At 42.0% G+C, this 21938-nt stretch overlaps 1 protein-coding gene across 5 annotated transcripts in view; it reads left to right on the plus strand.

The window, feature by feature from the left end:
* The window catches only part of LOC114654202 (ADAMTS-like protein 1), a 388522-nt gene that overhangs the window by 210363 nt on the left and 156221 nt on the right, over nucleotides 1-21938 (plus strand). For 4 of the 5 annotated variants that reach the window (XM_051929881.1, XM_051929878.1, XM_051929877.1 and 1 more), the window contains 5 exons: nucleotides 3323-3368; nucleotides 3485-3721; nucleotides 13125-13251; nucleotides 16801-16875; nucleotides 20835-20992. In XM_051929881.1, the coding sequence (XP_051785841.1) occupies nucleotides 3323-3368; nucleotides 3485-3721; nucleotides 13125-13251; nucleotides 16801-16875; nucleotides 20835-20992 (643 nt within the window). Of the gene's footprint in view, nucleotides 1-3322; nucleotides 3369-3484; nucleotides 3722-13124; nucleotides 13252-16800; nucleotides 16876-20834; nucleotides 20993-21938 lie in introns of those variants that run through there. The other variant, XM_051929880.1, reaches the window with a different exon arrangement.

The following is a 21938-nucleotide window of genomic DNA, read 5'->3' on the forward strand; positions in this document are numbered from 1 at the left end:
TTTTGTGCCAGCAATCAGCAGCCATGGGCTCCTCTAAGTAGTCTGAAAAGTCACAGAAGTGACGCTCACAAGGCAGGGGAAGGCGACAAGAAGTCAGCAAAGCGTTTTCAGGTTGCTGTTTCCTCAGTTCGTAACGTGATTAAGAAGTTGCAGCTAACAGGAACGGTGGCGGTCTGGAAGACCAGGAAAACGTTCTGAGAGAACCGCTTGTTGGAGTGCCAGAAAGGTAAATAAATGCTTCCATTTGACCGTAAAAGACCTTCAGGAAGATTCTGCCGACTCTGGAGTGGTGTTCCGCTGTTCTACAAATATGAACTTCATGGTAGAGTCAGCAGAAGACAACCTTTCCTGTGTCCGAGCCATGAAACATCTGCATTCTGGGAACAAGTCCTGTGGACGGAAGAAGACAGAACAGAACTTTCTGGCCACAATGTCCAAAGGTGTGTTTGGAGACAAAGATGGGGCCGAATTCCAGGAAAAGTACATGTCTATTGAGAAATGAGCATGGCAGTGGATCGATGAGGCTTTGGGCTTGTGTGGCAGCCAGTGGCACAGGGAACACGTCATTGGTGGAGGGAAGAGTGGATTAAAAGAAATAGCAGCAAAGTCTGGAGGCAAACATCACGCCATCTGTTAGAAAGTTGAAGTTAAAAAGAGGACAAGATAAGGAGCTGAAACACACGTCAACATCTACAATGGAATACCTCAAGAGGCACAAGCTTGCCATGACCCTCACAGCCCCCCAACCTAAGAGAGAATGGTGCAGGCAAGATGGCTCAAGAATTCTGCAAGGACGAATGGGCAAAAAGACCCCAAGTAAGAACTGAAAGACTCTTAGCTGGCTACAAAAAGCATTTACAAGTTGTGATAATCGCCAAAGGGGGTCTTACTAAGTACTGACTATGCTAGGGGCCCAAACTTTTGCTTAAGGCCCTTTTTCATTGTTTTGGTATTTTGTACCTGTGAATGGTGGAAATGAAAATGTAATCTTAATTAAAATCTTAAAGGAATGTGTCATCTTGAACAGCTCATCTTCTGCGCACTGAACGATTCACAGTGACAAGACATTTTAAGCAAGGGGGGAGCCCAAACTTTTGCGCGCCACGTATGCCATGAGGCACAGTGAGGACGGCGTCAACAAGTGGAGAAAGTCACACACAACAGTGACGCCAGCAAGAACAGGACGTCCCTCCAAACTTCATGAGAGGACAAGGAGAAACCAGCAAGGGAGGCCGTCGAGGGGGCTACGGCACCATTAGAGGAGCTGCCGAGCTTTGTGTTTTACTCCCAACGTGCGACAACAATCTGCCACATTTTTCATATCTGAGGGGTGATGTGATAGGGAAGCAAATAGAAGCCTTGACTCAGCTGGATGTAGCAAAGAGATACATCCGGCCCCCCAAACCCACATGCAATGGTGTGATGAGACTAAGAGCACATGTCATTGGGAGAGGCAAGAATGGTGTGACGGATGGCAGCTGGCACCATTACCCAGCCGGGATGCCTCTGTAATGGAAGGACAAGGGGGAGATGACTTACAAAGGGTGCTCTCTCCCCCAAACTGCTACTTGGCAGCCCCCCTGGGTTGCAACAGCGCCTTGGATTCCCACGGGGCTCTATGGGAATTACTGTTTGTCAGCACAGCCCCGTTGAGTTCCGTGGATGCCACCAGGGGGAGCTGTGGGAGCTGCAGAGCCCTACTTTGAGCTTCCACCACACCAGGAAGGAATAACCAGGCGGCCCAAATGTGTTGTTTGTGCAGAACCTGTGAACCTGGACTCCTTCTCTTTCTTTCTTTCTTTCTTTCTTTCTTTCTTTCTTTCTTTCTTTCTTTCTTTCTTTCTTTCTGTTTATGTATTTATTTGTTTGTGCAGAACCTGTGAACCTGAACTCCTTCTCCTCCTCCTCTTCTTTCTTTCTTTCATTTCTTTTATTTATCATTTGTGCAGAACCTGTGAACATGAACTCCTCCTCTTTCTTTCTTTCTTTCTTTCTTTCTTTCTTTCTTTCTTTCTTTCTTTTGTTTATCGCTTGTGCAGAACCTGTGAACGTGAACTCCTCCTCTTTCTTTCTTTCTTTCATTCTGTTTATGTATTTATTTGTTTGTGCAGATCCTGTGAACTTGAACTCCTCTTTCTTTCTTTCTTTCTTTCTTTCTTTCTTTCTTTCTTTCTTTCTTTCTTTCTTTCTTTCTTTTATTTATTGTTAGTGCAGAACCTGTGAACTTGAACTCCTTCTCCTCTTCTTTCTTTCTTTCTTTCTTTCTTTCTTTCTTTCTTTCTTTCTTTTGTTTATCGCTTGTGCAGAACCTGTGAACGTGAACTCCTCCTCTTTCTTTCTTTCTTTCATTCTGTTTATGTATTTATTTGTTTGTGCAGATCCTGTGAACTTGAACTCCTCTTTCTTTCTTTCTTTCTTTCTTTCTTTCTTTCTTTCTTTCTTTCTTTCTTTCTTTCTTTCTTTTATTTATTGTTAGTGCAGAACCTGTGAACTTGAACTCCTTCTCCTCCTCTTTCTTTCTTTCTTTCTTTCTTTCTTTCTTTCTTTCTTTCTTTCTTTCTTTCTTTCTTTCTTTCTTTCTTTTGTTTATCGCTTGTGCAGAACCTGTGAACGTGAACTCCTCCTCTTTCTTTCTTTCTTTCATTCTGTTTATGTATTTATTTGTTTGTGCAGATCCTGTGAACTTGAACTCCTCTTTCTTTCTTTCTTTCTTTCTTTCTTTCTTTCTTTCTTTCTTTCTTTCTTTCTTTCTTTCTTTCTTTTATTTATTGTTAGTGCAGAACCTGTGAACTTGAACTCCTTCTCCTCCTCTTTCTTTCTTTCTTTCTTTCTTTCTTTCTTTCTTTCTTTCTTTCTTTTATCATTTGTGCAGAACCTGTGAACGTGAACTCCTCCTCTTTCTTTCTTTCTTTCTTTCTTTCTTTCTTTCTTTCTTTCTTTCTTTCTTTCTTTCTTTCTTTCTTTCTTTCTTTCGTTTATCGTTTGTGCAGATCCTGTGAACTTGAACTCCTCTTTCTTTCTTTCTTTCTTTCTTTCTTTCTTTCTTTCTTTCTTTCTTTCTTTCTTTCTTTCTTTTATTTATTGTTAGTGCAGAACCTGTGAACTTGAACTCTTCTTTCTTTCTTTCTTTCTTTCTTTCTTTCTTTCTTTCTTTCTTTCTTTCTTTCTTTCTTTCTGTTTGTTTATTTATTTATTTGTTTGTGCAGCACCTCTGAACCTGAACTCCTCTTTCTTTCTTTCTTTCTTTCTTTCTTTCTTTCTTTCTTTCTTTCTTTCTTTCTTTCTTATGTATTCATCTGTTTATCTATTTATGTCTGTGCAGAACCTGTGAAGGACGGAATATCAGATACCGGACCTGCAGCAATGTGGTGAGTAAAGGTCCGGCTTACATTTATGAAAGTCTTAAATTATATAAACCCACACATTTAAAACTCATTAGCACTGCGACTTAGAATTTCCACTGTATGTCCATGTCCCCTGTCAGGACTGTCCTCCGGATTCCGGTGATTTCCGTGCCCAGCAGTGCTCCGCTCACGTTGATGTCCGGTACCAGGGGCAGTACCACGAGTGGCTTCCTCTTTACAACGACCCAGAGAACCCCTGCGCCCTCAAGTGCAAGGCCAAAGGAACCTCCCTGGTGGTAGAGCTGGCACCTAAGGTGTTGGATGGCACCCGATGCTACACGGAGTCCCTCGACATGTGCATCAGTGGCAGCTGTCAGGTAAGCTGTGATCAAGCTGTTAATTATGTCGGAGATCTTAATTTTAATCCAATCTTGCACCCCCCAAATGCTGCAGCTGTGGGACCACCACCAGGCCTGTAAATGTTATATTGTAGCCAGGGTTTCTTCCTTGGATGTTTCTTTCCTTCTTTGTTTCTGATCACATTGATGATTCTTTTGTTTCTTTATGTCTGTCTGTCTTATTGTCCGTTCCTATAGCACAGGCAATGTTGTGTACCGTTGTTAGGGTCACAACCCGTGTTTCTAGGGGCGTGGTCTCCAGGGTCATGACCTTATCAGCAGTTGCACTGAGCTTTATCCGGTCTGCACACCAATCCTTCTAAACCTCAACTGGATTCTCTTTGTCATTTAGTTTTGTGTTTTCGATTTCTTGCCTGAGATTTTTTGACTCTCGTTTGGGTTCCGGTCGCTTCATTTATTTTATTTTTGCTCGATCACCGGTCAGCCTCAAGAAATTAGTTATCTGTTTTCCGGCAGAGTCAGGATGCTAAGCTTCCATTTTTTTTTTAGATACCATGGATATTGTGGGTGGTTCCCCAAGAGGCGGGGCTACCTGCCTATCACCATTAAGGGGCGTGCCCTCAGCCCTATAAAGGCGGGGTCTACCCACAGTCCTATGTGGTTCATACAGAATACACTTGCGGTGTGGGGAGTTCTGTTGTGTTTATTCTTTCTTCCTGTTTATTTATTTATTTACTCTTGAGTTTTTTTGTGACTTTTGACCCCTGTATTCTGTTTTTTTTTTTCAATTTTTCATTTTTCTTGCATTGTCTTTGCCCTTTCAGGTAACGTCCTGTGCCTCCTGTGCTTATTTTGTTACAGAGCAATTTTCTGCAAAATCATTCCTTTATTTATTAAGATTCTACAGGGATTCAGGGGTTTTGGATGGCATTTCGCCCTCTAGTGAGCATTTTGAGTCATTGTTCAGTTGTGCTCTTGGGCACTCACCAGTTTCTTTTGTTATATGCCCTGTGTTTTGTGGGCAGTTCCCCAAGGTTCAGATCCCATAAGTGCCACTCCGTTGGGCACTTAAGCGATGCCCTTAACCTGCCATTACTCCATCCTGGGTATGACGTTAACCTGAGTCCAGCCCAGCTTGCAGGTCCTCCAACTTACAGGGAGGATTTGGGGGTTGATGGCAGAATTGGCAATCCAGCCACCATAAAAAAGCCTCACCCTGCTCCATTCCATCTGAACTAGTGTGGTGCTGAGGTGTCACCCGTCGCATGGGGGTCCTAATCTGGGATCCTGAGGTGGTCTGTCATGTGGTGGATGTGACAACACGCTGTGTCAGCGCTGGCTCCTAACCTCCTCCTGAGGTGACAATTGGGATGCTTTGTCCTTGTTGCCCAGCCCTGTTGGAATTTCTTGAGCTTGGAGCGTAACAGAAGCTAAGCTGGTAACCCTGCAAGAAACTGTGAGAGTTTAACCACCTGGAAGGGAGCAGATGATTCTGCACTGATGTCACCAAGGCTTGTCCGGTCAGGAGTGTTCTTCACGCATTGCTGAGTATCATCAGCATGGAGTCTGAGCAGAATGTGAGATCGAGCTGAAAAATCAAAGGATGAAGATGAAAGAACTGAGATCTGAAACAAACGGCTGCACTTACAGTAAAAGGTGGGAGTGCGTGAAGGTCTCCGAGAGAAAAATGAAGACTCAGGCCTTCTTAAGCCCACTTAATCCAATTCAAGGTCACGGTGGGGTTTGCCTGTCCAGAAAAGCACCGGGAACAAAATGGAACAAATTGTGGACAGGTCGGCAGGTCATGGCAGGACCCCCTTACTCAACAATACTGCATGTGGTGCCTTGCTCAGGGTGACGAAGGAGCAGTGCAGGAGAAAGCTGGAGCAGAAGTTGCAGAATAACAGCATGAAGGAAGTGTGGGATGGGATGAAGATCATAACTGGCTGCAGCTCAAAGCGGGGTGTCACCATCGAGAGAGACGTGGAGAGAGCAAACCAAATGAACAACTTCTTTAACAGGTTTGACCACCGTAACCCACTCTCACCTCGGAGTACTGCACCCTCCACACATCCTTCTGCTGATACCAGCATAGGAGAGACATCCCCACCCACAATTACAGCAGCACAGGTGAGCAGAGAGCTGAGGAGACTTCGTGCCAGTAAAGCAGTGGGTTCAGAAAGAGTCTCGCCACGACTGCTGAAGGTCTGTGCATTGGAGCTGGGGGGTCCTCTACAGCACATCTTCAACCTGAGCCTGGAACAGGGGAGAGTCCTGAGGCTTTGGAAAACATCTTGTATCACCCCAGTCCCAAAGGTATCATGTCCTAGTGAGCTGAATGACTTCCGGCCTGTTGCTCTGACATCTGATGAAGACCATGGAGCGGCTGCTGCTTCACCACCTGAGGCCACAGGTCCACCACGCCCTCGACCCTCTGCAGTTCGCATACCAGGAGAAGGTGGGAGTGGAGGATGCCATCATCTACATGCTACACTGATCCCTCTCCCATTTGGACAGAGGCAGTGGTGCAGTAAGAATTATGTTTCCAGACTTCTCTAGCGCCTTCAACACCATCCAACCTCTGCTCCTCAGGGACAAGCTGACAGAGATGGGAGTAGATTCATACCTGGTGGCATGGATCGTGGACTATCTTAAAGACAGACCTCAGTATGTGCGTCTCGGGAATTGCAGATCTGACATTGTGGTCAGCAACACAGGAGCGCTGCAGGGGACTGTACTTTCTCCGGTCCTGTTCAGCTTATATACATCGGACTTCCAATACAACTCGGAGTCCTGCCACATGCAAAAGTTCGCTGATGACACTGCTATCATGGGCTGCATCAGGAGTGGGCAGGAGTATAGGAACCTAATCAAGGACTTTGTTAAATGGTGCGACTCAAACCACCTACACCTGAACACCAGCAAAACCAAGGAGCTGGTGGTGGATTTTAGGAGGCCCAGGCCCCTCATGGACCCCGTAATCATCAGAGGTGACTGTGTGCAGATGGTGCAGACCTATAAATACCTGGGAGTGCAGCTGGATGATAAATTAGACTGGACTGCCAATACTGATGCTCTGTGCAAGAGAGGACAGAGCCGGTTATACTACCTTAGAAGGCTGGCGTCCTTCAACATCTGCAATAAGATGCTGCAGATGTTCTACCAGATGGTTGTGGTGAGCGCCCTCTTCTACACAGTGGTGTGCTGGGATGGCAGCATTAAGAAGAAGGACGCCTCACGCCTGGACAAACCGGTGAGTAAGGCAGGCTCTACTGTAGGCACGGAGCTGCACAGTTTGACATCTGTGGCAGAGCGACGGGCGCTGAGCAGACTCCTGTCAATCATGGAGAATCCACTGCATCCACTGAACAGGATCATCTCCAGACAGAGGAGCAGCTTCATCGACAGACTGCTGTCACCGTCCTGCTCCACTGACAGACTGAGGAGATCGTTCCTCCACCACACTATGCGACTCTTCAATTCCACCTGGGGGGGTAAACGTTAACATTATTCAAAGTTATTGTCTGTCTGTATACCTGCATTGTTATCACTCTTTAATTTAATATTGTTATTATCAGTATGCTGCTGCTGGAGTATGTGAATCTATCTATCTATCTATCTATCTATCTATCTATCTATCTATCTATCTATCTATCTATCTATCTATCTATCTATCTATCTATCTATCTATCTATCTATCTATCTATCTATCTATCTATCTATCTATCTATCTATTATATAGTGCCTTTCATTCCTATCTATCTAATTAGTGACCCGCAGACATTCTGTGAGTTCTGTGGATTTGGGGGTTACTGTGTACTGTTTTTTTGTATTTTACTCAGGGGTAAATTTTTTAAAGATTTTCAAACAATTGTTTGAACAACCGAGGGTGGCACGGTGGTGCAGTGGTAGTGTGGAGTTTGCATATTCTCCCCGTGTCTGCGTGGGTTTCCTCCAGGAGCTCCGGTTTCCTCCCACAGTCCAAAGACATGCAGGTGAGGTGCACTGGCGATCCTAAATTGTCCCTAGTGTGTGTGGTGTGTGTGTCTGTGTGTGTGTGTGTGGGCGCTCTGCGGGGTTTATTTCCTGTGTTGGCTGGGATTGGCTCCAGTAGACCCCCATGACCCTGTAGTTAGGATATAGCGGGTTGGATAATGGATGGATGCACGTAATCGTTGCCACTTTACAACATCATGAAAAATACTGGAACAAACGCTGAGATAAAAAAAACCCGAGACGCAAACATTAAATGAGAGTTAAGCCCGATAACGTGCGCGTTTATTTAACGATGAAAGATCCACAGCCGTACTTTCAGTGGGTGTGGGTGTTCCAGAAGTAGCGTCCACTCAGTTCCCGATCGAGTCGCCTGCCGTGTCCCCCCTATGGTCCACCCTTATCTTCTGTGAGGCTCTAATTTATTCAACGTCCACCCCACGGAGTCTCCTCCTCCCTTCTTGAACCTTCCTAGGCTTGTAAAGTCTGAAGCGAATGTCCCAGATATTTCGTGGAATGCGGAGCTCAGCGTACCTGTGTGACATCTCCCTGTCAATCACCTCTCCAGCCCCGCCCATCATCACCATATCAGGCTGCGCGGTTACTGGAGTCTTCATCCATGGCTGCCTGTGTGTCGACCATCACTCACCTGTACGTGTGCTCATCCACACCTGGGGCACCGATCTCTACAGGTGTGCCAGTTGGCATGAAAGCAGCTATTGAGTAGAGTTGTGGGGAAAAGAATAAACTTGCGTGTTAAGTGAAGTGTCGTCAGGGCTATGAAGAACTCACGAGACACGAGTGCAAGTGTTTGGGGGTCTCAGACCAGACAGCCCCGTTTAATAACAGAAAGTCATCTGCTTGGCTGAGCAGCAGCAAGAATAACAATAGATAAACCGACTGGAGCACAAACACGTTACTGAGGGCTCCATCTCGAGTGGTGTTGGGTCTTTAGGTTCAGGGCAAGCAGACAGAAATGAAAGGCACTATAAAACATTCAGAAAGCACTTCAAGAGATAGTAGAAATGAAAGGCACTCTGTAATAAATGAGGGTGATAGATACAGTATGCACGGCACTATATAAATTTAATTAGTATACAAAAAAGTTCCAAATACATTGGATGGATGGATAGAAATGAAAGGCGCTATATAATAGATAGTAGAAATGAAAGGCACTGTATAACAGATCAATATAATGAATGGATATGGCACTCTATAAAGCTGTATAAATGGGTAATAATAATAATAATAAAAGTAATAATAATACATTTTATGTATATAGCACCTAGACGTAGAGAAATGAAAGGTGTTATTTAATAGATAGTAGAAATGAAAAGCAGTCTATAATAAATGAGTGTGGTAGATACATTATGCATGGCACTATATAAATTTAATTAATATTCAAAAAGTCCCAAAATATACATTGGATCAATGGACAGGTGGAAATGATAGACACTATATAATAGACAGCAGAATAATGAATGGATTTGGCACTATATAAATGCAATACTACTACTAATGATAATAATAATAATAATACATTTTATGTATATAGCACCTAGACATAGAAAAATGAAAGGCGCTATATGATAGTACAAATGAAAGTCACTCTATAATAAATGAGTGTGGTAGATACAGTATGCATGGCGCTATATAATTTTAGTTGATATGAAAAAAGACCCAATATATAAGCTGGATGGATGGAAAGGCAGAAATGAAAGGCACTATAAACAGATAAATATAGTAAATGAGTATGGCACTCTATAAATGGGGTAGACAGAGAGAAATAAAAGGTGCTATATAACAAATTTGAAAGGTAGTAGAAATGGTAGAAATGAAAATGACATGTAGTAGAAGAAGGTGATAGGTGTGTATGACAGTTTATAAATTAAACAGACATGAAAGGCACTATAAACAGATAATAGAAATGAAAGGCACTCTGTAATAGCTGCAGTATGTATGGCGCTATATAAATTTAAACAATATAAAATAAAGTCCCAATATATAAGATGGATGGATGGATAGGTAGAAATGAAAGGCACTATAAACAGATAGTTGAAATGAAAGGCACTATATAATACAGTAAATAACTATAATAGATATTTATGACAATCTATAAAACTGTATAAACAGGGGCGGCACGGTGGCGCAGTGGGTAGCGCTGCTGCCTCGCAGTTGGGAGATCTGGGGACCTGGGTTCGATTCCCGGGTCCTCCCTGCGTGGAGTTTGCATGTTCTCCCCGTGTCTGCGTGGGTTTCCTCCGGGCGCTCCGGTTTCCTCCCACAGTCCAAAGACATGCTGGTTAGGTGGATTGGCGATTCTAAATTGGCCCTAGTGTGTGCTTGGTGTGTGGGTGTGTTTGTGTGTGTCCTGCGGTGGGTTGGCACCCTGCCCGGGATTGGTTCCTGCCTTGTGCCCTGTGTTGGCTGGGATTGGCTCCAGCAGACCCCCGTGACCCTGTGTTCGGATTCAGCGGGTTGGAAAATGGATGGATGGATGGATGTATAAACAGGGCAGACAGACGTGTACGGCAGTTTATAAATGAACTAGATATGAAAGAAATGATAGAAATCAGGTAGAAAGATAGAAATGAAAGGCTCTATATGATTAATTTGAAAAGCACCATAAATAGAAATGAAAGGCACTGTATAATAGATCGAGGTAATAAATGGATATGGCATGATATAAAGCTCTACAAACATGGCAAACCGATACAAATGAAAGGCACTATATAACAGATTTGAAAGGCACCATAAATAGATTGTAGAAATGAAAGGCACTTTATAATAAATGAGTGTGACAGATACAGTATGTATGGCGCTATATAATTGATATAAAATGAGTCCCAATATATAAACTGGATGGATGGATAGATAGAAATAAAAGGCACTATAAATAGAAAGTAGAAATGAAAGGCACTGTATAATAGATTAATATAATGGGGTGCAGGATACTCTATAAAGCTGTTTAAACAGGGTAGACAGGGAAATGAAAGGCACTATATAACAAGCCTGAAAGGTAAATAGTAGAAATTAAAAATATTGTGTAACAGAAGAAGTTGATAAATGTGTGTGGCAATTTATAAATTAAATAGACATGAAAGAAATGATATGCACCAGATAGAAAGATAGAAATGAAAGACACTATATGACAGATTTGAAAGGCACTATATAGATATTTATGGCACTATATAAATTCAATAGATATGGAAGATGCTGTATGAGCTGAGTAGGCAGACAGACATGCGAGGCACTATATAACACATTTCAGTGGTTCTAATAAATAGATAGCTGTGAATGGCACTATATAAATTAATTAGATGTGACAGAAGCAGCAGACAGCATATAACTAAGGTAGGTGACTATACAGATGGAAATGAAAAGCACTCTATGATGGACTTTGATGGGCGCTCTGTAAATTACAGAGATATGAAAGGGGCTTAGAGTAGTGGATAGAGAGACAGAAATGAAAGGATGCGTATGATACACTTGAAAGGCGCTATACAATGGATGTGAATGGCACTCTATAGGACAGGAAAATACAAACCAATAGATCGGTGGGCTCTCTGAGGACCACTGGCTAATCACAATGGACAAATGCAGAGAAGCTCGCTGATTTCTGCCACGTCTTCTTCTCATCTTTGCTCTCCTCCTCCTCCTCATCTTCACAGACTTATGTTTGCCCAGGAGAGCCAACAGCAGCTTGTTGGAGAAAAACCATCAAGAACAGCAAAAAAAGTAGAAAAAAAAGAGAGAAAAAAAAACGCACACCCACCCAGGGTGACAGCCGGCCCCCTCGCGTCTACGGTTTCAGCTTCTTCTCCCGATGGTATCGTGTTCCTCGTAATGCCATTTTCCGTGAGACAGATGATGTTAACTTTTCCACATGAGGTATCATAGCCCAAATCTGCGACCCTCTGCCCCGACTCCCTTGGCCGATGGCCAGCTGTCACTATTCATGTCATATATCATGTAACACCATTTTTTTAAACCAAATTAAAACGAGGACACAGAGTTACGGTGGTTCATACAAAATGCAGCCCTTCTGCCAATTTTATGATTTGCTTGGCTTTCTGCCGCATTTCCTCATGCGTGCCCTCATCTGGCTTGTCTCCTGCTCTAACGTGGCCGATTTCAGGGCTGGCCCGGCACAGTCTCTTCGCTGCCCCGACTTTCATTTTTCGTCGGCGAAAAGATCAAAGGGCTCTTTGTGCCTGAAGGGAGACGAGATTTGCAGACGAATGTCTGTGGCGTTCTTGAGAGCCCCGATACAAAACTGCTCTGGTAGAATGGGGCTGTGAGAGGGAGCCCCCTGAAAGCCAACGGCAGTCATCCTCAGCAGGTCTCCTCGTAAGTCAGTGGGCGGAAACTGAAGAAAACCTATGACGATGTAATGATGTCCCCAACTCTCAGCCTGGCCAGTGTGGGTCACCCGCAAACATAATGACCGATAAAATGACTGGACTCGAGTAACCCTGAACCAGGAGCCTTACTGGCCATATAGTGCCTTTCTGATCAATATATCTGACTTTCTGTTTGTTATGTAATGCCGTCGCAATCTCCCATTTAGCGCCCTTCAGATTTGTTTATATAGCTCTATATAAAATCCAGTGTCTGTCTGTCTGTCTGTGTGTCTTTCCGCTTTTCACGGGAGAACTACTTAACGGATTTAGATCGGGTTTTTCTATAATTTGCTTGAATATTCCGGTTGATTTTGCGACTTCTTTCATCGCGCTAAGTATCAGAGTTCGCTTGCGGTACCGATTTATTAGCGCGAATCCGAAAGAGAGACTCGGCGGGCTGAGGGGAGAGGGGCGGGACCATAACGTTTGACGTTTTTGAGAGAGAGAGAGAGAGAGATCAGAGTCACGTGTGTTTTAGAGGGTGGCTGCTGAGTGGCAGAGACGTCACGGCCACGCGCTTTTCTCTCCACGAGGGTGACAGCTACTATTTATTATATGTGGATTTTCCTTTCTATCTATCTGTTGGCCTATTATATTGTGCCTTTAAAATCTGTGTACCTGCATGCATTTCACATCTGTTTATATACTGTATCTCCCATATACAGTAGTACCTTCATATTTATTTATCTTTTGCTCATATAGTGCCTTTCTTATCAGTATACTTATTTTTCTGTTTATGTAATGCCTTCTAAATCTTTCTCCCAAATAGCACCTTTCAGATTTGTTTATCCATTGCTTGTATACAGTAGTGCAAGTATTATCTATCTATTATATAGTGCCTTTCACATCTCTCTCTCTCTATCTATCTATCTATCTATCTATCTATCTATCTATCTATCTATCTATGTGTTATATAGCGCCTCTCAGATCTATCTATGCATTTCTTATATGTTTGTCTTTTGCTCATATAGTGTCTTTCATACATCTCTGTCTGTTTATCCTTGTGTTTTGGTCTTTCTTGGTAGATAGTTGGTTGTGACCATGAACTGGGAAGCACTGCAAAAGAGGACAACTGTGGGGTGTGCAATGGAGACGGCTCAACGTGCCGTTTGGTGCGAGGCCACTTCAAATCACAGCATTCAGCAATCAAAAGTAAGCGGGGTTCATCCTTTATCATCTAACATGCATTTAAACTGTTATTTATTTTTATAAAAAAAATGTTTTAAATGATTTAATACTGTTTACCTCCAAGCAGATCTGAAGGAAATGCTGTTTTCTAGAAAATATGGAATTAGGAGTGTGGAACAGGAGCATGCAGTTTAAATATGGGAGGGTAATGGAGGGCATGGATTGACTGGCATCCATGCCGGATCTACCTGAGTATGTCTATAAGATAAGATAAGATTAGATAGATAGATAGATAGATAGATAGATAGATAGATAGATAGATAGATAGATAGATAGATAGATAGATAGATAGATAGATAGATAGATGTGAAAGGCACTATATAATATATAGATAGATGTGAAAGGCACTATATAACAAGCAGATTGACAATAAGGGCAGTATATAATAGATAGATAGAAAGCCACTATATAATAGATAAGATACATAGATAGACAATAAAGGCACTATAAGATAGATAGATAGAGTGAGTGAGTGAAAGGCACTAGATAGATAGATAGATAGATGTGAAAGGCACTATATAATAGATAGATAGATGTGAAAGGCACTATATAACAAGCTGATTGACAATAAAGGCACTATATAATAGATAGATAGATAGATGTGAAAGGCACTATATAATAAACAGATAGACAATAAAGGCACTATATAATAGATAGATAGATGTGAAAGGCACTATATAACAAGCAGATTGACAATAAGGGCAGTATATAATAGATAGATAGAAAGCCACAATATAATAGATAGATACATAGATAGACAATAAAGGCACTATAAGATAGATAGATAGATAGAGTGAGTGAGTGAAAGGCACTAGATAGATAGATAGATAGATAGATAGATAGATAGATAGATAGATAGATAGATAGATAGATGTGAAAGGCACTATATAATAGATAGATAGATGTGAAAGGCACTATATAACAAGCTGATTGACAATAAAGGCACTATATAATAGATAGATAGATGTGAAAGGCACTATATAACAAGCAGATTGACAATAAAGGCACTATATAATAGATAGATAGATAGATAGATAGATAGATAGATAGATAGATAGATAGATGTGAAAGGCACTATATAATAAACAGATAGACAATAAAGGCACTATATAATAGATAGATAGATAGATGTGAAAGGCACTATATAACAAGCAGATTGACAATAAAGGCACTATATAATAGATAGATAGAAAGCCACTATATAATAGATAGATACATAGACAGACAATAAAGGCACTATAAGATGGATAGATAGATAGATAGATAGATAGATAGATAGATAGATAGATAGATAGATAGATAGATAGATAGATAGAAAAAAGGCAGTATATAGTAGATAGATAGAAGGCATTATGTAATAGATGGAAACATAGATAGATAATAAAGGCACTATATGATAGATAGGGGTGGCACGGTGGCGCAGTGGTAGCACTGCTGCCTTGCAGTTAGGAGACCTGGGTTCAGTTCGCTTTGTTCTACAGACCACAGGTTAGGTGCAGTGGTGATTCTAAATTGTCCCTAGTGTGTGTGTGTGTGTGTGTGCGTGCATCCTGTGGTGGGCTGGTGTCCTTCCTGAGGTTTGTTTCCTACCTTGCACCCTGTGTCGGCTGGGATTGGCTCCAGCAGACCCCCGTAACGCTGTAGTTAGGATATAGTGGGTTGGACAATGGATGGATGGATGGATGATAGATAGATAGATAGATAGATAGATAGATAGATAGATAGATAGATAGATAGATAGATAGATAGATTGTGAAAGGCACTATATTTTTTAAGGTAATGAGTAATTAAAGGCACTGTGTATAAATGATACTAAGGAAAGGCACTCTATGATAGACATGATTATGAAAGTCCTTATTCAATTAAAGAAATGTGAATGGATATTACCATGAAAAGAAGGACATACTTCAAAGATTATGACAAATCAAAGGCACTACAGCTACAAAGTAGAGGTGCTCCATTATAGAAGCAGATATGTATGGTGTTGGAAATGAGACTGACTAAGATAAAGAGTTGGGACACCACCTTGGTGGCTCTGTACATCTGAATGAGTGACAACATCAAAAACCTTGTCAACAATTGCAAAGACGACTTCTCAAATGCGAGTTTGTTATTGAATTGGGAAGCAGAGGGCCAGCTTGTGGTTATGTGACAGGAAGGGGCGGGTCCAGTTGGACGAGCAATGGAAGTGACATCAGCGGTGGAACGGCTGTCAATCCTCCATTCTGCAGAGGGAGGAGAAGAGATGGCGCCACCCCCTGGTCTGGTGGGTAATTGCCATCGCCAAAGTCTCTCATGCACACTCATGTGACATTACATAATTGAAAGATTATGATAGCTAGATATGACTGTGAAAGGAACTATCCATCCATCCATTTTCCAACCCGCTGAATCCAAACACAGGGTCACGGGGGTCTGCTGGAGCCAATCCCAGCCAACACAGGGCACAAGGCAAGAACCAATCCTGGGCAGGGTGCCAACCCACCGCAGGACACACACAAACACACCCACACACCAAGCACACACCAGGGCCAATTTAGAATCGCCAATCCACCTAACCTGCATGTCTTTGGACTGTGGGAGGAAACCGGAGCGCCCGGAGGAAACCCACGCAGACATGGGGAGAACATGCAAACTCCACGCAGGGAGGACCCGGGAAGTGAACCCGGGTCTCCTAACTGCGAGGCAGCAGCGCTACCCACTGCGCCAACGTGCCGCCCATGAAAGGAACTATCTAACTAAAAACATTATGACAGATGTAACTGTAAAATGCAAAACGTACTGTAAGTAATATATTTTGATAGATATGGTTTTGAAAGATGTTATATAATTAAAAGATTGTATAGATTATATTTGAAAGGCACTATATAATAACCATTTAATTAAAATATTATGATAGATTAAATGCACTAGAGATAAGAGCTACATAGAAAAGGCACCATATGATAGGAATAGACAGATATGGCTACAGATTACAGTAGACAGATAGGAAAGGCACTATATGATAGTAATACATTAGAGGTCGATAAATGGATCGACAGACAGGACTATGAAAGGTGCTATATAATCAAGAGCCGTGTCTACAGACAGATGTCTGAGCAGCGCCACTCTCTTTCTGTCCTGGAAGACTTTAACAAAGATTGCTAAGCAACAGCCACAAGTGGGAGGGGCCAGAGACCAAAGGCCAGCCTAGGGTGGGGCTTCAGCAGAGCACTGGCTCACTTGTGACACCAACAGCCAAACCTAGAAAAGGCAAAAGGTGCTCCCATGAAGTCAGATGGGCTCAGTACAAAAGACGGGCAACACGGGGCAGCTGATTTGGGAACAGGCGGGAGTCGGGGACCCTCATCACAAGAGCCCAGTGAAGCCAGTTTGTAATGCACTCCCCTTTAATGCATTCTGACTGAAGGTGAAAGGCCGGTGGGCTCCCCTGAAAACTGAACCGATGGCAGAATGTGAAGAAAACACACAGCGTCCCACTGAGTGGCTTTCCTCTGCTTATTGTCTTTGCAGGGGAGGACACGGTCATCGCCATTCCTTTTGGAAGTCGTCACGTCAGGGTGGTACTGAAAGGACCCGATCATTTGTGTAAGTAATTTCTCTGCAGGGGGGCACAGATCTGCCTCAGATGGTTATTTTAGTTTTCCTTTTACAAAGAAAGAATTAATTGAAACAGGAACATGTCTTACATGAAATATTTGTCAGCCTTGCAGGTGACCCACTGTGACTTAGACTGTGACTTAGACTGTGACTGTGAGCAGAAAACAAACACAAAGTACAAAAATCAGAAAGCAGGCACGAGAAACACACGTCACAGCACCGGTCAGTAGGGGGAGCTGTCAGGCAACCTTCTGACCCAAAGAGGTGGTGGTAAGAAGTGTGGCAGGTCATGTGACTGGTTAACCACAAGGTCATTGGTCCAGTCCAGTTGATTAAGAATGTTCTGTCTCTCTATTATAAAAAAAAATCCTGGGAGGGAAACTAGGGAGACGAGACGTGATCTTCTCGGAAGACAATTTGACATCCCGCGAGACAGGGAAGTGAGTGACAACATTTAAAACAAGATCACGGTCATCTAACCTCGCAGTTGTTGGATTGCTTTTGGCAGACACACTTCATGTGCTCCCAGCTCTTAAAATAGCGACAAGCAGAACATGCAGCTCACCAGCAGCAGCAACAAGCCAGCAGATGATCCGACAGCATCTCCTTAGCATGCGTTCAGCCGCCCCCCCCCCCTCACAACACCATCAGCGTTATACGTCCTGCGAGAAAGAGATTTAACCATGCCCAGGGCCGGAAATAAATCTAAGTCTCTTTAAATTGTTTATCTGGTAAACCAAACCCGGGGGTGGGCAAGTGAAGCGAGCAGGGGGCGGAGCCTCTAGTTGTAGTAAAAAAAACATGCGTTTGTGATTAGTCAGCAGATTTAAGTGTGCAGGTGGTCCGAGTAGTTCTACACTAGTTAGGCTAAAAATTCACATTTTTTAAATAAACTCCATACACGTGTACAGTGCATCTAAAAAATATTCACCTGGCGTGGATTTGTGGTGCTACAGTATGAAGTCTTAATGAGACTGTCAGCCATTAATCAGGACAGAAGCTCTGCAGGTTCAAGTTCTGCTTAAGGACCGTGTCTCTGCAGTCACTCAGTGTGCTTCTCTTAGTCTCTTTATGGGTGTGGCTTTGCTGTTAATGGGCGTGTCTTATACATTTTGTACATGAAGTTGTCTTATAAGGTTTTGCTAGTGGGCGTGTCTTTTTGTCTTTATGCTATTAGGTGTTTCTTTGAGATTTTATGGGTGTGGCTTTGCTGTTAATGGGCGTGTCTTATACATTTTGTACATGAAGTTGTCTTATAAGGTTTTGCTAGTGGGCGTGTCTTTACCGTCTTTATACTATTAGGTGTTTCTTTGAGATTTTATGGGTGTGGCTTTGCTGTTAATGGGCGTGTCTTTTACATTTTGTACATGAAGTTGTCTTATAAGGTTTTGCTAGTGGGCGTGTCTTTTTGTCTTTATGCTATTAGGTGTTTCTTTGAGATTTTATGGGTGTGGCTTTGCTGTTAATGGGCGTGTCTTATACATTTTGTACATGAAGTTGTCTTATAAGGTTTTGCTAGTGGGCGTGTCTTTTTGTCTTTATGCTATTAGGTGTTTCTTTGAGATTTTATGGGTGTGGCTTTGCTGTTAATGGGCGTGTCTTATACATTTTGTACATGAAGTTGTCTTATAAGGTTTTGCTAGTGGGCGTGTCTTTTTGTCTTTATGCTATTAGGTGTTTCTTTGAGATTTTATGGGTGTGGCTTTGCTGTTAATGGGCGTGTCTTATACATTTTGTAAATGAAGTTGTCTTATAAGGTTTTGCTAGTGGGCGTGTCTTTACAGTCTTTATACTATTAGGTGTTTCTTTGAGATTTTATGGGTGTGGCTTAGCTGTTAATGGGCGTGTCTTATACATTTTGTACATGAAGTTGTCTTATAAGGTTTTGCTAGTGGGCGTGTCTTTACAGTCTTTATACTATTAGGTGTTTCTTTGAGATTTTATGGGTGTGGCTTAGCTGTTAATGGGCGTGTCTTATACATTTTGTAAATGAAGTTATCTTATAAGGTTTTGCTAGTGGGCGTGTCTTTACCATCTTTATGCTTCTCGGTGTTACTTTGAGTTTTATGGGTGTGGCTTTGCTGTTAATGGGCGTGTCTTGTTCATTTTTATTAATAGGTGTCGCCTTATACCTTTTTGTTAATTTGTGTGTATCTCATACGTTTTTGGTAATGGTGTGTCCATACAGTTGTTTTAGGTGCTCCTTTTAGGTTTTGTGGGTGTGACTTTTCTGTTATTTGGTGTCTTATAAATTTATGTTAATATGCTAATTAATGTAACATAAATGTTGTTAATTAGTTATTATTACATTTATGTTATTGTCCATGTCTAGTGATTTGGACCTGTGATGAAGAAAAGCAATGACTTAATTTATATTAATGGGCTTATCATAAGGTTTGCTAATTAGTTTTTCTTTATACATTTGTGTTATTGGATGTGTGTTTACAGTTGTTGGTAGGTTCTTATTTTAGGCTTTGTGGGAATGTATGTATGCATGATTAGAGCAGGCAATGAATACGTAGGCAAAAGAACAATAGGAACAGGAATACAGGAGAAGAGGAAGCGAGGGACACCAAAAGCGGAGGTGGATGGATAAAGTGAAGGAAAAGGACTCGACCTGGGAGGAGATGCAGGGCCGAGCTGTGTGGAGACAGCTGATCAGGCTCATGGACATCACGTAGAAGTAGGAAAGAAGAAGAAGGAGGGGCCTCTTTTAGGTTTTGTGGGTTTGGCTTTGCTGTGATTGGGCGTGTCTTATATCTTGGTTAGTAGGCGTTTCTTTTAGGTGTTTCTGGGTGTGGCTTGGCTCTTAATGGGCATGTCTTGCACATTTTTGGTCATGGGCGTGTCTTTACACTTGGTTTTATTATTAAATCTTTATTTTCATGGGTGTGGCTTGGCTGTCATTGTGCTTGTCTTTATCATTTTGTTACTGGGTGTTTCTTTATGGTTTTCGTGGCCTATCTATTAGTGGTGTTTTTTTTTTTTCTTTTAGATTTTAAATGGGTGTGGTTTGGCTCTTAATGGGCGTGTCTTGTACATTTTTGGTCATGGGCGTGTCTTTACAGATGTCATTAGGTATTTCAATTGGTTTGGTTTTGCTGCTTGCATTTTGTACATTTTAGTTACTGGGTGTTTCTTTTGCGTTTTATTTTTCACTGTCAATGGGTGCTTCTTTAAAGTGGTCATTTTGTGGTCTTTCTTTTAGGTTCTTACTTGTTTTATGTCGGTGGTGGTTTTCTATGCCACACTCTGAGGACACGGAGAAGCGATAATCTACAAACACAACCTCGATCTTCTCCCTTTCGTTGAAACATTTAATTTTTTTCGCTTTTAATCCGAGTCCATTCTGGGGGCACATTAACCCATGAGAAGCCAACCTCCCTCCTGTTTTGGCTGCCTCCATATAAGGGAAAGAGAGAACGATGATGTCATAATGCATTTTTCTTTTTAATTTTTTTGCCAGCCTTCATCTGATTATCATTTCTAATCAATTGGGGTTGTTGAATGTGAGGATTTTAAAAATTCCAGTTCATCTTTGCAATAAAACACGTATTCACGTTGTTGAAATTTTCTTGCCACAAAGCCGTGTTGTTTTCATGGCCGCTTCCATTTCATCCTGGTAACTGTCGTGTTACTAAGCAGATCGATCAAACTGCTGCCATTTAAGAGGGTCCGCTCGTTCACTTCTGCACTCACCTGTCACCTCTAAAAGAGAAACATGCAATTCTGTTTTCCTTACTCTCCAGAAATGCATTTTGATTTACAGTTTTTGGGTTTTTACTTGGCAAACGAGTGAACAGATTTTTTGCAGGTGTTTTTGATGATGTCTCATTTCCATTTCCTGTTAGAATGCCATCACTCTGCTCGCTCTCTTCTTCTTTGGCCACACAAGACCCTTAAACACTGCGCTGCTCATCCATTTTGTTTTTTTTGATTCTCACCAGACCTTGAAAGTAAAACCCTACAAGGCCACAAAGGAGAAAACAGCCTCAGCACATCAGGCTCGTACCCCATTGAGAACACCACGGTGGACTTCCAGAAATTTGCCGACAAAGAGATTTTGAGGATGAGTGGACCCCTGGGGGCCGACTTCACCGTCAAAGTAGGTCATTGGATATCTTCATTTTTTAATTTTACCTCTCATTTGAATAGTCAGTTAAGCTGCGGAGAAGTGTTGTGGGCATGAAATTCATGAAAATATACTGTGCTTAGCAAGAAACACCTCACACTCTGTAATGCTCTCTGGCAGCGAAGAGCAAAAAACAATTCACGTGAAACTGAATTCAAAAACGATAACTTGGAGTTTCACCCGGGAGACAAAAATGGACTTTTGCTTACAGCTGATGGCTTCTGCGTGGAAGTGCCTCCATGAGGGTTTTACAAATTCCATACCAAATTTCATATAACAGAGACATATTCTTTGCATTTGATATTCCAACAGATAGTTCATCGTAAACTTTAGTAGTAATAAAATGCATTTCATTTGTCGTTGTAACAGATGGCACATCACAAACACTAACACTGCTTTTACAAATCCCATAGCAAATAGCATATAACAAAGACGTATTCTTTGCATTTGATATTCCAACAGATGGTTCATAGTAAACTTTAGTAGTAATAAAATGCATTTCATTTGTCATTCTAACAGATGGCACATCGCAGACATTAACACTGTTGTTACAAATCCCTTAGCAAATGGCATATAACAAAGACATATGCATTGTATTTTCCATTCTGACAGATAGTGCATCATAAACATCCATCCATCCATCCATTTTCCAACCCGCTGAATCCGAACACAGGGTCACGGGGGTCTGCTGGAGCCAATCCCAGCCAACACAGGGCACAACAACAACAACAACAACAACATTTATTTATATAGCACATTTTCATACAAAAAGTAGCTCAAAGTGCTTTACATAATGAAGAAAAGAAGAATAAAAGACAAATAAGAAATTAAAATAAGACAACCTTAGTTAACATAAAAAGGAGTAAGGTCCGATGGCCAGGGTGGACAGAAAAAACAAAAAAAAAAACTCCAGAAGGCT

This window comes from Erpetoichthys calabaricus, chromosome 7 (genome assembly GCF_900747795.2).
Source record: "Erpetoichthys calabaricus chromosome 7, fErpCal1.3, whole genome shotgun sequence".
NCBI lineage: Eukaryota > Metazoa > Chordata > Cladistia > Polypteriformes > Polypteridae > Erpetoichthys > Erpetoichthys calabaricus.